The sequence below is a fragment of the Pelodiscus sinensis genome, chromosome 7 (assembly GCF_052426305.1).
Source record: "Pelodiscus sinensis isolate ZL-2025 chromosome 7, ASM5242630v1, whole genome shotgun sequence".
NCBI classification, from domain to species: domain Eukaryota; kingdom Metazoa; phylum Chordata; order Testudines; family Trionychidae; genus Pelodiscus; species Pelodiscus sinensis.
Window position 1 is genome coordinate 76421162 of NC_143058.1, and position 14928 is coordinate 76436089.

Here is a 14928-nt window from a genome sequence, read left to right on the forward strand (position 1 = left end):
ACCTCTCCACATTCCCTGTGGGATACAGGAGCCAGTGCATGCTGCACTAGAGAGGCACTTTGAATAGAGGTGTGATGACAGAAAGGAGAAATGGGTGACAGCCAGCTGATCCAGTGCTGACCACATACCCGACTTCATCTGCCAGTAACAAAGAGTGGTGCTGCAGATGCTCCCTGTCAGTTTCTTTCTCAGGGCTTACTGACTCTTCCAGAGTAACAGAAGCCTAAATAACCTCAAGCGCTGTCATTAGGAGGGGAAAGTCAAATGCATAGTTACAACATGGGGAATAACTGACTACGTGGCAGTACTGCTGGAAACAGTCGAGGGATTATAGTGGATCAGAACTTGAATGTGAGTCAGCAATGTGATCTAGTTGTATGAAAGGCTAATATCATCCCAGAATGTGTGTGTAAAACACTGAGGTAATTGTCCTACTCTACTTGACACTGGTGAGGCCTCATTTGGAGTGCAGTATTCACTTTTGGGCACCACGCTTTAGAAAAGAAGTGGGCAAGTTGGAGAGAGTTCAGAACAGAACATCAAAACGTTAAAAGATCTAGAAAATCTGAGCTATAAGAAAAGGTTAAAAAAACTGGGCATGTTTAATCTTAAAAAAGGAAAACCGAGAGGGGACCTGATACAAGTCTTCAAAATGTTGAGGGCTGTTAAAAAGAGGGTGGAGATCAGTTGTTCTCCAGGTCCACTAAAGGTAATGTTTTAATATGTAGCAAGGGAGTTTTAGGTTAGGAAAATCTTCCAAACTATAGGAGCAGTTACGCACTAAAGCTTCCAAGAGATTGAGGAAGTCCCATCTTGGAAATATTTAAGATCAGGCTGGACAATCATCTGTCAGGAATGACTTAGGCTTATTTGAACCTGCCTCAGGGTAGGGGACTGGAGTTGATTACCTCTGCAGGCTCCTTTCAAGCCTACATTTCTGTCATTCACGCCAACCTCAGCCACTTCTGATTCAGTCTCATTAAATTAATGAAAATCGTTCTGAAATCTGCTAGTCTGAAATCTGAAAGTCTTCTGGCTTTGTATGGAGTGGGCACCTCATTTGAAATCTTTTCTTACCAGGTAACAACTCCATAGCTGCCTTAATTTTTTTGTGTGTGAATGTGTGAGATGAGGTGCATTGTCTCACTCTGTATGTGAAGAACATATCGTGTGAGAAGCTAAGTCAATGAAATAAGTTATGCAGTAAATTGTGTAAGTGACAAAGTCTGTGGTAATTTTTAGTTCTTTCAGGAGGTGAGTTCCAAAGTGTACATTTTGCGCCTGCAGTAATTCAGTCTCCTGCATTCACAAACTTCAGTGAGGCATTCCAGTGGGTCTGCTTAATATAAATTGACTTTTACTGGCAGATTGTTTATATATTTCTTCTGTCAGGTCAGGCTTTTCAGCATAAGCAGACATGCATCCTAAGCATTTGAATTGGTATTCTTCTACTGTTCTCCTACTTGAGAACTGATATCTGATCAAACCCATATTTTAATTATGTATTTATAGGCAGATGGGGGAATAGTTTACAGGCAACGTATGATCTTCCCTGCAAATGTCAGAAAATTGTGGATTTTTTTAATATTGCCTTATCAGTTTCTTTTTTTATTACTGATGACTTCATTCTGCCTGAATTCAATGCTTCAGTTTCTTTGGGGTAAACTAATAGATTATGTATGCGATATTTGCACAGCACTGATTGAATTCATCTGGTGAGTTTGAATGTGGTTCATATATTCACATAATTGTCAGGAGCCAAGCTGAAATTCAGAACTTGCATGAGCATTGGAGAAGGTATCATATTCATCTTCCATTACTCCAGAGTGAGTGAAACTGTTTTATGCTACACTAGCATAGCTCTAAGTTTTCTCCCAATATAAAGAGGGCCTTAAAAAGCAAGTATTTCTTTAAAGGCATTGATAGAAAAATTTCAGGGGGTTTCATCTTCAAAGGCTATGCTTATTGTTCATACGTTAGGCATAAGATAGGGCACACTGCTCAGGTCAGCCTTTATTAAACGAGTAAGTTTTCTTTCAAAAGCATCTTTAATTTATATTTTCCTGGAACTTCAGGGGGTAGCCAAGTTAGTCTGTACAGAAAAAATCAACAAATGGTCTGGTACCACTTTATAGATTAACAAAACATGTAGATGGTATCAGGAGCTTTCGTGGGCACGGCCCACTTCTTCAGAAAACCGGAGTTTTGAGTTTAGGATGTGCAGACCCAAAATAAATAGGAGAGAAGGAGGGGAGGGAGGGGAAAAAAGGAAGGTATGGAATACAGGGAGCAGAGGGTATATAAAATCAGGAAGGTAGAGGGAATCAGTAAGTACATAAAGATTGGGTAGTTAAAACGAAGCAAATAAGAATCAAAGTCAATTGATAGTATCCTTCCTGACATAGGAATCTACACAAAGAGCTGTTTGCACCTTCATTGACTGTTAGGTAGCTAGTGTCCCAGCCATCCTTCATCATGATTGAGTCCATTAGCATGAGAATTGAATTTGCGGATGAACTCTAATTCCAATGCTTCTCTGTGTATCTGGCTAGTAGAATTGGTTTGTGACAAGACAGCCACTTGAAGATCTTTTAAACAGTAATTAGGAAGATTAAAGTGTTCCCCAATAGGTTTCTGTATGTTTCCTTTATGTATATCTGATTTGTATCCATTGATTCTTTCCTGCAGAGACTATCCAGTTTGTCCAATATATATAGCAGTGGGGCATTGCTGACATTTGATGGAATAGATCAAATTACTGGATATGCAGTCAAATGACCTTTTGATTTGGTAGCTTATGTTGCTGGCTTCAGTGATGAATTTGCTAGTATAGATATGTGGGCAGAGTTGGTATCGTGTTTGGTTGCAGGGCTGGGTTCCTGGATACTTATGATGTGGTTGTGTAGCATGGTTACCGGAAAGAATTTGTTTCAGGTTAAGGGGTTGTCTATAAGCAAGAATAGGCTTTTCTCCCAAGGCCTCTGAGAGTGAGGAATCATTTTCCAAGATGGTCACAAAGCCAAAAAAGTACCCAGACATGAACTACTTCAAGATAGACCCAAAAGAGAAAATAACAGAACTCCACTTGTTATTACCTATAGTCCATAACTCAGACCCCTCTGGTGCATTATACACAATGTACAACCCATCTTGGAAAATGATCCCTCACTCTCAGAGGTCTTGGGAGAAAATCTTATTCTCGTTTACAGACAACCTCTTACAGTCCCATATACTGTATGTTGCAAAATATCTGTTTTAGAAACATTCCATAGACTTGGACAAGCAGGGTTTGTGCTAGTACTCTAAAAATAGGTATGTAGACAGTGCTTCTAATGTTCTAACCCTGGGAAACAGGAAAAAAGTCAACCTATAAAATAGTAATATTATTATACATGGAAAAGAAGCATCGGGCCATTTTAAATGTTTGTAAAATGTATTCATCCCTACTCCTGCAGAGACTTATGCATGTGCTGAACACATGCATTGAGTCATTCTGTTGACTCGATTGCAACTAGTCTCCGTGCATAAAGTTATGCACATACGTAAGTCTTTACAGTGTTACGGTCAAATACATTTTACAAACATTCAAAATTACCCGATGCTACTCTTTCATATGTAATAATATCATAATTTTAGAGTTTCTATTTCTCAAGCTAGTTAGGTTTTTTTTTGGAATTGAGGTTGGGTTTTCCACCTCTTTTATGGTATAGAACTGTTTGTGCCTATCCCGGAGAGCTAATGAAATATTAGACTAAAAGGCTCGTAGTGCTCCAGATCTGAATGCCTGCATTGTTTACCTCAGCCAAATGCAATATCAAGGAAGATTCCATATTTAGAGTGAAAAAGTAAATATTTCTGTGGTTTATAATTATTTTGTTGTTTATTTAAACATAGTAGCCATATGTGATTGTTCGTAGGAATGCATGTGTAGAATACAGGTGAGAGGATCGGAGCTGCCTCGTATGTTTATCACATTGTACCAGCATTATATGGGGGATGGGCAGTGTACATATGTAATTTATTATTTTACTTTCCAGTGGTTGTCCAGCTGTTGGGAATGCAGACCGCATCCAGAAGTTACGGAAGGAATATCATCAAGCCAGGCGAGACGGCTTACCTTTCTATGAGGATGATGAGATGAGAACACGGCCATCTGATTATGATCAATACTGGGTAGGTTTGCGGCAAAATGCTAATCAGCAAATCTTTTTGCCATATGGAAAGCTTGCAGAAGACACTGGCTGGTTTGGTTTTGTTTTCCAGAAACTTTGTATCTATGTCAGTTTCACATGAATATTTGGATTTTGTAAGTAACTCCAGCCCATCAAACAAATCATTTATATCAATTAAACTCTACTTGAAAGTGAGACATTTCAAATGTTGTCATGTCTACCTGCTGTTAGGGCTTGTCTCCACTTACCAGGAGATCGATGCTGTGGTGATCAATCTCCAAGGTTCAATTTAGTGAATCTAGTAAGGACTTGCTAAATTGACCGCTGATGTCCCCCCTCCCCACCTCCTGCAGTGGGGATGCTGCAAAAACTCAGTCTAAGGTACATCAACTCCAGCTATTCTCTTCATGTAGTAGCATTTGAGTATCTTAGGTCGACTTTTTCCCGTAGTGTAGACCTGGCATTAGATGTAAGCACTGGCCCAGAGGCAACTTCCAAGAAGGTTCCCAGACAGCATGATTTCTCCCAAAATCTTGAGGCACACATGGTTGCACTAGATCTCTTAGGAGGATGCAGTATGGTCCATCTGCTCATCCTGCTATTGCTATTGACAGACTCAAATTGTGTCTGAGTACTATATGGAAATACGGAGGCACAAGTGTGGGGGCCAAGGTTACTTACATCCTTCCCTTTCATACCGGTGCTGGGGTCCTTACAGTCTGGGCCAGATACTGCCCTTGTGTCCCCTGGTCACATTGTTTTTAAGTGAAAAAATTAATACCTTGCCCTTTTGTAGAGCCTCCACTCAGAGGATCTCACCGTACTTTCCCAATAGGATTGAGTTTAGTCTATTAACATATCTAGTAGGAAAATAACCCTTTCCCTTTATTACAGCTATGAATGGTGGGGAACAAAGTGCAGTGAGTGTACAGAGGTGTACCATCCAAGTGTGGGAAAGAGCCACCAATTGAATGCAGTGCTCCTGACCCCTCTGATGCCTTACATATATGGTTTATCTTAATATCATAGGAGACCATTATGGAATCAGTCCTGCAGTTCTCTGAATTCTTCCTGAGCAAGAATTCCAGGTGTGCACTCTGTCTCTAAAAATAAATGAAGCCAACCAATATTCAGGCATGCAAATCTCTGGCATGCTGTACAACATGCTGCAATTTAAGCCAAATTCAAACATTATTTTAAAAAACAAACATATAATAATTTAAAAATTGTTAGAACTCAAGTATAATATAATGTTATAAGCACAGGTCAGTGCAGTCAGTGCATGCCAACCCAGCAGTGGGGTTGTGCTAAGGATGCCTGGCTGGAAATAAGGCCATGCCACAGCATCCCAGCAGGGGAAGCCTGTCTGGTTCTGCCATAGGTCGGCAGCCCGATTGGCGCAGCGTACTGGCTGGCAGTGGAACTGGGGCCACAGCAACGGGCCCAGGCCTGCCATGCCCGTAGTGGGGCTGGAACAGCAATTATGGCAGCGGAGCCGGGGAAGTTGTGTTACCTGGCTAACATTGGGGCCGAAGGAGCCAGTGGCAGGGAGGGGCGGCAGGCTGAGAGAGACAGAGACAGGGGTTCTTCCCTGGTCTGGCAAATTCCCTCATCCAGGACTGCTCAGGTCCCAAGGGTGCCAGGCCAGTGAGGTCCAACCTGTATTAATATCATCAGTGTTTCCACTATTCCCCAAACTTGCCAGTTTATCCGTTAGAATAAAGAATTGAAATCTTCAGTCACTGTGCTTATGTTCCTAAAAGAACAAAACAAAAAGCAGAATGTGGCTTTATCACAATCACAAAATGTATATTACATTGTGTGTGTGACATTGTATAAAGCCACAATTTTCCTGAGTTAATTTCAGAAATATCCCAAGCAGTCTGTGGAGTTGGAGTCAGTGAACCAAATTTGAAAATCTATTACATTTCCATTCTTTGTTTTAAAAAAACTGTTTACAAACAAAATTTATAATATAAATTAAATGTCTGTCTAGCAAAGACAGAGGCTAAAGAAATAATCAGTGACTTGACAGTGTCTTCATACCTGGGCAATGATGTACCTAGAGCAAACTGAGGATTTCTATTTCTTAGCTGAAACTGATAAGGCTTTATTACCCTTCCGAAGAGGTTCAGATTTATGGCCCAATATAATTTCCAAAGATTCACAAAGGTCCCTTACAGGTAATCCCTTTTAAGTCTTTTCTATTAAATGTAATGCCCAAAGATCACTGATTTCCAAAGCTTCGTTTTTCCTGTGAGTCAAGATGTCCTTAATCAAAGTACTCAAGAGAGCTTTAAAGCTCTCAGTCTTTGATTGATTAATATTAGAGGCATCAAAATTATTTCTTTTCGTCTTTCTAAGGCATGAATTTTTAACTGTTTTTGTTGAGAGGAAGACCTGCTATCTATTGTTTGTTCTATACTCTACCTTGATGGCAGAAGTTTGTTGCAACACCTTAATAGTTCAACCAGTTGAAGTCACTTGTAAGGTCTCAAAGACACCTGACCTTGTCTAAAAAGTGCCAACAACTGGGAGGCTATACGAGTGAAACCTCCTGTTTCCCTCAGTCTTTCCCTCCCCCGTTCACTATTGCCCCGTATGCTGGTTCAGGAAAAATAGTGGCTGCCGCTCCATTTCTCCTCACACTTGTTGGTAGTTCAAGAGCAGCCCTCTGATTTAGGGCCATTAGACTGCTGGTATGAGTAACAGCTGCTTTACTCAGCCTCTATTCACCAGCAAAGAGACAATCTGATGACTAATTCCATCACTGTAAATAAATAAAAACTCACTTTAGTCAGATCTCTCCCTTAAAGAGGCAGGAGGCAGCTGAGCAGGAGGAAATCCTGCTGTTATGAGCTTCATGGGCTTTTCTTCTCACAGCTGGAGAAGAGGAGAGGCCTCCTGATGTATTTTTAATACTAGGTAAGCTTAATATTATGCTTTTGTCAGTCAGCATGATACCCAAGCCCGCTTTCCTTTAAGATGTCTTGCTAATGTGCAGCAGCTGCTGTAATCACTATAAACCATCTAATGAAATATTCAGATAAATTAGAAAATAACATCCAATAATTTAAGAAGACACTGTCCACAGCAAAGCAGTGGGTTCAGAGATGGACACTGGGGATTATCCTCCAAAAATAAGTCTGAGAGCTCATGCCACACATTTCTATCTTATAAAGCTGACATTGACAAGTGGCCTTTAGCTGACACTGTAATGGGACAATTTCTGGTGGAAAGGGTATTTCTAACAATCCACTTTTTAAAAAATGGGATAAATCAAGTTAAAGTGCAGAGCCAGCTGAAAAGCCAGCATTGTAAGGGAACATAATCTCATGACAGGCAATTGGGATCCATAAATGTTTTAAAAATAAGGTCAAAAATTCATTTTAAATAAGGTTGCTAGTCTCTCTTCATTCAATTCGCCTCTGTTCTTCTCATTTGTTGTTGTATATATTTTTGTTCCCTCGCTCTTTTTCAGCTCTCCCTCCTCAGTATGTTTTTTTTCTTTTTCTAAGGAACAGCTGAATAATTCAGTTTAGCATGTCTACATAAAAAGATACATTTATATGGCACAGTTTGAGCTATCTAGCATAAAACTTCAAAATTATTTCCGGATACTTTGTTTCTTTTTTATTTTTTGTTTGGTTTTTCGCTCTTTGGTTGGTCCCTCCCTCTGTCTCTGTCTCTCTTTCCAACTTCATAACTCTGAAGAAAACATAAGGCAGATTTATAAGGGTTAGATGGTTTAAAGTGAAACATTTTTTTACTTCTCTAGGCCCAATTAAGTAAAAAGAGATGTTGACTAGAAAGTAAACAGGAAAAAATGTATGTTGCTTTATTTTCATTGATAAAACTGAAGTCCACTGGTAATAGATTGGGTGCATTACTGGAGACTATCGGTTCTCATTTCAGTAAGTGTGTGCATGTGTGTGCAAGTTAAATAATGCACATTTTCATGAGCATATTGGTTTAAGAGCCTGATCAAAGCCCATTAAAGAATCTCATTGACTTAAAGTGAGCCTGCTGATCAAAGGGAACTGTGTTAGAGATGGGCAATAGGGACTTAAGACACTCCCATTAGGAATTGGAGGGAGTTACAGCAGGAGCATTTTATGGGCGCTGTCTTTCCCATTGCTTCACTAAAACAAGAAAATAAAAATTAGGGAAAAGGAATGTTTAATAAGGCAATAAAGTGTGTGCACATGAGAGAGAGACAGTTCACAAGTTTGAAAAACTCAGAATAAATAACCTATTTGAGGATTTACCTGGATTTTTTCACAGATTTCATACCAATCCTGTTACTTAAAACTTCAGTTCTGTCTTCACTTTGACATTAAATTCTTCCCACAGCCTTGTTTTGATCATGTTCTTCCAAGGACTGCATAGAACTCATTACTAATTGAGTGTGGTTTTTCACCTGTAGGTAACTGCAGCAACCTGACAATATTCTATATGATACCTTGTACACAGCAGATCTTATAATTTTTTATCCTAATTTACAAATGAGCTTTATATGTTGACAGAAAATGAAAGGGAAAATTCCATTCTTCAGCTATCTGATCTCTACTCAGATCTGTGCACCAGGCCTTAATATACTATCTATCAACAGGTTCTGATTCAAGCAAATATGCAGTGTACTGAGTTTTGTCAGTTCCCAATTAAGGTTACAAAAAAAATCATACCCATTTGTGTAAAAGGCCAAGCAGTTTGTTGTGCGTCTGGCAAAGGTCCAAACCAAAAAAATCAGAGAGAGAAAAGGAAGTTTGAGAACTGCATTATTTTTCCATATCGTGTCAAAAGCTTCTATACTTACTTTGGAGTGGAAAAGGAGCTTTTTGTGTTTTAATGAGCAATTCATTCCAGCTTCAGGATGTTGAGTTTAGAGCAGGTTAGGTTCCCAAAAACCACAAACGTTTGTGTTGGATCCTGGTTAAAAACCAAAATTCCAACTTCTAGAATAATAACATTCCTGACTTCTAGTGCAATGGGAGAAATGTCAATTTTATATACTATGGAAAACCATAGGAGAGCGCCTATGAATTCCAGATTTTCTGAACCGTTACTGACTACTGCACAGTTGGATGCAATTTAATTCTTTTTAGTGGAAAAGAAAACTCATTTAGAATTAAGCAACTTTGAAAACTAGCATTCAGAAATATTTGTGGTGTTACAAAAGCATCCTATTAATAATGAAGATTAAAACCTCCTATTAAAATGTGTTTTACCAATCAAGAACTTTCCTGCAATTCTGTCTGTCCTGTGAAGAGTTGGGATTGGGATAATTCAGAAACGATGTCATCTGCCCTAAGCAATGAGATTCTGGTTTTTGGGGAATGGAAGAAGATTGTTGTGGTAAAATCTTAGTCAAACCTCATATGAAAAAAAAAAACTGTTCCAGAAAGGACACACAGGAAGACCCAAATTCACCCGATTAGCAGTGGTAAGTATGAATAATTCCCTAACCTTCTTTGGAGTCACTCCTACTTATGCCCACATTTAATTAGGCACAGCATATCTAAACCAGAGCAGAATCTGAAATGCTGTTGGCTCTTAGCTTACATTGTCAGTACTGTTACATACCATCTTAATAAACTCCATAGGGGTAGCATTCATGCCTTAAAAACTATGTTGAGTTCCAATAATATGTAGCGTCGCTTATTCTGAAAACTCAAGATACTGCTTTTTGCAATATATAAATGTAGAAGTTGGAGTTTAAGGAGAGCAAATATTAAAGTCTCTCTCTTATATCCTACAAGTAAATGATTTAAATACACGGAAGCAAACAATATCCTGTTTCTTTACTTTGCTTACTGCTGACTACAACTTTGACACATCAGCAATGACTCTCATATTTATGGATGAAGTCATCTTTAAAGAGCTCCCAGCACACTCGAGAGAACTTAATATATTAACACATGCTGCAGTGGTCATATCTCTTGCAGTTAGTGAATGATCATCTCGTCTCTCCCAAACTGAGAATTTGAGCACAATATCACAAAAAACATGACAGCTGCTGTATGTGTTGATTATTATTAAGAACCATAGAGGTTTATTTTATAATTTTTAAGTACAAACAAAGCCACTGAACTTAAATTGTTTAAGGGACATCAAAAACAAACATCTAATTGGTGATTTTGATGATCCGTGGAGTTACTGAATAAGTGATTATGCTATGGGATGCATAAGCACTTGTATGCTTTAGCAGGCATTTGCCTGTAATTGGGGGTACATTTTTTCTGCGTGCAGAAAAATTGCCCTTTTAAAGCTTGGACCTTGTGGGTTTGTGTTTGCTAGTGGGGCCATGTGGTTTATCTGAGTGGTAAGATAGCAGCCTTTTTGAGAAGGTGGTTTTGTTTTTGTTTTGTTTTTTAAACAAACCATCTCTAGTTCAGCCACCTACAGGATTGTTTAAGAATCACTCAATATATGGGTAATAACAATGAGGGAGACCTGTGACACCTTAAAGACTAACAGATTTATTGGGGCATGAGCTTTTGAGGGCAAAAACTCACTTTGTTTTCATGGATTTTGCCCATGAAAGCTGATTCCTAAATAAAATGTTACTCTTTAAGGTGCCACAGGACTCCTCATTGTTTTTACTCATGTGTGGAGTGGTTCTTAGAAAATCCAGCATGTGGCTAACACGGCTACCCCCTAAGACTTGTTTCTATACATGAGTGTGTGTCTGCATATGCACTTATAAATATGCCCCTTCTTAGGCTGGCCTCTTATACGATAGAGCATGAATCACTGAGAAGTTAAAAGAGGATTGGGATTTTAATTTTGAGTCTTCATGAATAAGTTGCCAGAGCTACTATTTCTCTTTGAACCTTCCCTTCCCCTTGCAGAAATATACTCCAGCCTTGTACAACAGCTCAGTTTCTGACCTCCAGCAAGTCAATGCCCCACATAAGACAGCTTCAAATACAACTTCTCACAACTCTGACTACAAAATATTCTGGACAAACTGGAGAAATAGTCTGAGATAAAAAGGATAAAGAATAATAAGGACAAATGCAAAGTACTCCACTTAGGAAGGAACAACCAGTTTCACACATACAGAATGGGAAGTGATTGTCTAGGAAGGAGTACTGCTGAAGACGAGTTAGGGGTCATAGTGGATGACAAGTTAAACATGAGACAAAACAGTGTGACACTGTTGCAAAAAAAAAGCAGACATGGTTCTGGGGTGCATTAACAGGAGTATTGTAAGCAAGACAAGAGAAGTCATTTTCTGCTCTACTCAGCACTAGTTAGGCCTCTCAATTGGAGTATTGTGTCCAGTTTTGAACATGAATCAACAGTGTGACACTGTGGCAAAAAAAAGCAGGCATGATTCTGGGATGCATTAACAGGAGTGTTGTGAGCAAGTCTAGAGAAGAGCAACAAAAATGATGAAAGGTCTAGAGAACATGACCTGTGATAGAAGACTGAAAGAATTGGGCTTGTTTAGTTTAGAGAAGAGAAGGCTGAGAGGGGACGTGATAGCACTTTTCAAGTATCTAAAAGGACGTTACAAGGAGGAGGAAGAAAAAAAGTTCTCCTTGGCCTCTGATGATAGGTCAAGAAGCAATGGGCTTAAATTGCTGCAAGGGAGGTTTTGGTTGACCATCAGGAAAAACTTCCTGCCTGTCAGGGTGGTTAAACACTGGAATAAATTGCCATGGGGGGGGGGGGGGGGTTTGTAGAATCTCCATCACTGGGGATATTTAAGAGCACGTTAGACAGACAACTGTCAGGGATGATCTACACCAGGGATGGGCAATAATTTTTTACTGGGGGCCACTTCAGAAATTGTTTGAAGTGGCTCTGGGCTGCACTGGAAGGGGCGGGGCCTCAAGCAGAAGGGGTGGGGCTGGGATATTTCTCTGCTTCCCCACCCCCAGACCACGATTGGTCTGGGGGTGGGAGAGCATGTGAAGTCTTTCCCCCTCCCCCCCGAGGTTCCCCCTAGGTAACTTCACATGCTCGCCCTTCTGTCCCCAGGCCAATTAGAGCTCGGGGGCAGGGGAGCATGCAGCGTTTAGAAGCACCACACATTCCTTGCAGGGCAGAGGCAGGACAGAGGAAACTTTGCGTGCTCCCCCTCCTCCAGGCCCTGATTGGTCTGGGGACGAGGGAGTGAGTGGAGTTTCTTCTGCCCTGCAAGGAGCATGTGGCGCTTAGGTTGGGGTCTGATAGACCAAAATGAAGGCTCAAAGTCAGCTTCCCATATGGTAGGATGTTGCGAAGGGCTTTACTTTTAATATTAAATATATATTGTATGTATAAAAAACCCTATGATTTGGCTTCTAACTCTAGCAATGGTCTAAATAAATATCTCTTGTGTTGTATGTTTTTATTTTTTATGTGATACTGCTCTGTCAAGTTCCCTAACATGTCTCACTGAAGATCCAGGAAATTATTACTTAGCTACTGTACAATGAGAATGTTGGTCCATATTCCTGCAGTTGTTATTTAGGAACGCTTCCTGACATCAATAGGCATTTTGAGTAAAGACTTTCAAAACTTTGTCCATTTAAGGTAACTGAAAGCAGCTTTCAGAATAACCTCAGTGCAGCAGCCCACAGTGGTTTATACAGAACTCATGGAATAAAGTAGAAGCCAAAATGAGTTGGGTCACACAGAGCAACAATTTCAGTGAAAGTGTGCCAAAGTACAGCTCTATGATTTGTAAAAATAAAATAGTGATTGTTAAATATGTGACTATTGAAGATATTTTAGAATATATTTTCAAAATAATTTTTGGACTTACCTTTTTACAGTTTTAGTGAAGGAAATGTTCATTGCAAAATGCATTTGCAGAACTGTTTGTTAAATTACATCAGAGCCACAAGTCCAGTGGCACTGAGTGTTAAAAGTATTGTGATGATGCTCTTGTCAGGCAGCTGAGAACACTAAAGAGTTCAAGATTTCTTCACTGCAAAGATGTGAAAAGTAATTAGAATGTATCACTGGATGTTGTGCATAAGCAATTATCTATGAATATATAGAGACTTGATTTTTTTCTCAACAAACAAGCAACTTTGTTATAATTATTTAGAATGAAATATAAAGTAAATGACTCAGACACTGAGAGATTGGATGGATAAATGTATCAGTTCTAATGTAAGGATTTTAGTGCAGACACTAGTCTAATGACAAGACAGCATTAAAATATAGTACCCAAATGGAGAAGAAAACTCCATTTACCAGGTCAGGCTGATACATGACTGTGGCTCTTCTCTCGGATACTTGTTCTCTTTTTCAATTTTCAGTCCACATTTCTGTGACGAACGACAGTTGTCCCTGGGAGCTAGGAAAAAGGAGCACTTTTTGCTGAAAATGTGATCTCATTAAAAAAGGAGACATGGTGGATGAGGTAATATCTTCTGTTGGAACAATTTTTGTTGGTGAAAGAGAGACACTTTTGAGCTTCAAGATCTCTTCCTTCAGGTCACCACAGAGCTCTGTGAAGCAGAAAAGCTTGTCTCTTTCACCAACAGATGTTGGTTCAATAAATGGAATTACCTCACTCTTTTTGTTTCAGATAGCCTAAGTCTAACATGACAACCACAACAATGCAAATATCTAATTTAAAAACATTCCACCTAGTGAATTCTTTTTGTGTTTGCATTTCTAATTCTAAAAATCTTCTTGAATGTCTATGTATGCTTTAGTAAATTGGATTTTTTTTAAGTCTCTGTGCTTAGGAATTTACCACTACAAATAAAGGACTCTGTGTGAGTCATGAGAATAGACACTTGTTCAAAGTAACATGATCTGAGGGATCAACTATGATGTTAAGCTGACTTTTGTCTTTTTATGATTCTTGCTGATCAACCATTTATTTATTTGGCAATTAGCATGTCAAATGCCACAGTTTATGTTTTTGCTACCTTTTTCTGTTCTGTTGATTTAAATAATGGTCTAGTGAATGTGAATGTGTCTCTCAGACCACTGTCATGGGGATTCTGTGCTGCTGCTGAATTGAAGGTCATATGTCCCCCACTGGTAATATCTAATGAAATTCTACTTTAACTCGAGTGGTAAAGGATTGAATGCTTTTTAGAGCAGAAGGATATGGGTTCTATTCCTACTACTAACAGTGATCTGGATGACTAGTTGGTTCTTCTTCCGGTAGTGTCCCTGTGGGTGCTTCACTTCAGGTGTTGGGCTCGTCCCGGTGCCACAGATCAGAGAGTTCTCAGCCGTAGTCCAGCCGTACTGCACATGCACAGGAGGCGTCACACGCCCTTCACGCTGTTTCTGAGTGCGTGCACAGTACGGCTCCCACCAGTGCCTCCTTACCATCCACAGTCGCAGGCAGAACGAACTGCGTCTCCTCAGACCCGAGGGGAAAAAAATTTGTATTAGATAGCTGTAGTCATAGTTTTAGTAATAGTTTTAGTCATACAGTTAGTTAATTAGTTAATATAGTTATTAGAGTTTTAAAAAATACATTTTTTGTTATTCCCTCTGTATAGAACCCTTTACTCCATACTTATAACCATGCCGGGGTCACCTGGCTTCAAAAAAATTTACAGAGTGCTGAGACCCGATGCCCACATTGGATGGGCACTTGAGCTGTATAAAATGCTTGGGAGAAGGGCACATTCCTCAAAAATGCCCACATTGTGCCAAGCTGACGGTGAGGGCCAGAAGAGACCATGAAATGCGGCTAAAAATGCTGCTTTTCAATAAGGCCCTGCAGCCTCCGCAAGCTAGTGCCTCCGTGCCAGAGCCACCAGACCAGGTGAGACATAACTACCCA

At 39.7% G+C, this 14928-nt stretch overlaps 1 protein-coding gene across 5 annotated transcripts in view; it reads left to right on the forward strand.

The window, feature by feature from the left end:
• The window catches only part of PARD3B (par-3 family cell polarity regulator beta), a 618049-nt gene that overhangs the window by 541491 nt on the left and 61630 nt on the right, over nucleotides 1-14928 (forward strand). For all 5 annotated transcript variants that reach the window (XM_075934324.2, XM_075934322.2, XM_075934323.2 and 2 more), the window contains one exon: nucleotides 4038-4173. In XM_075934324.2, the coding sequence (XP_075790439.2) occupies nucleotides 4038-4173 (136 nt within the window). The remainder of the gene's footprint in view (nucleotides 1-4037; nucleotides 4174-14928) is intronic.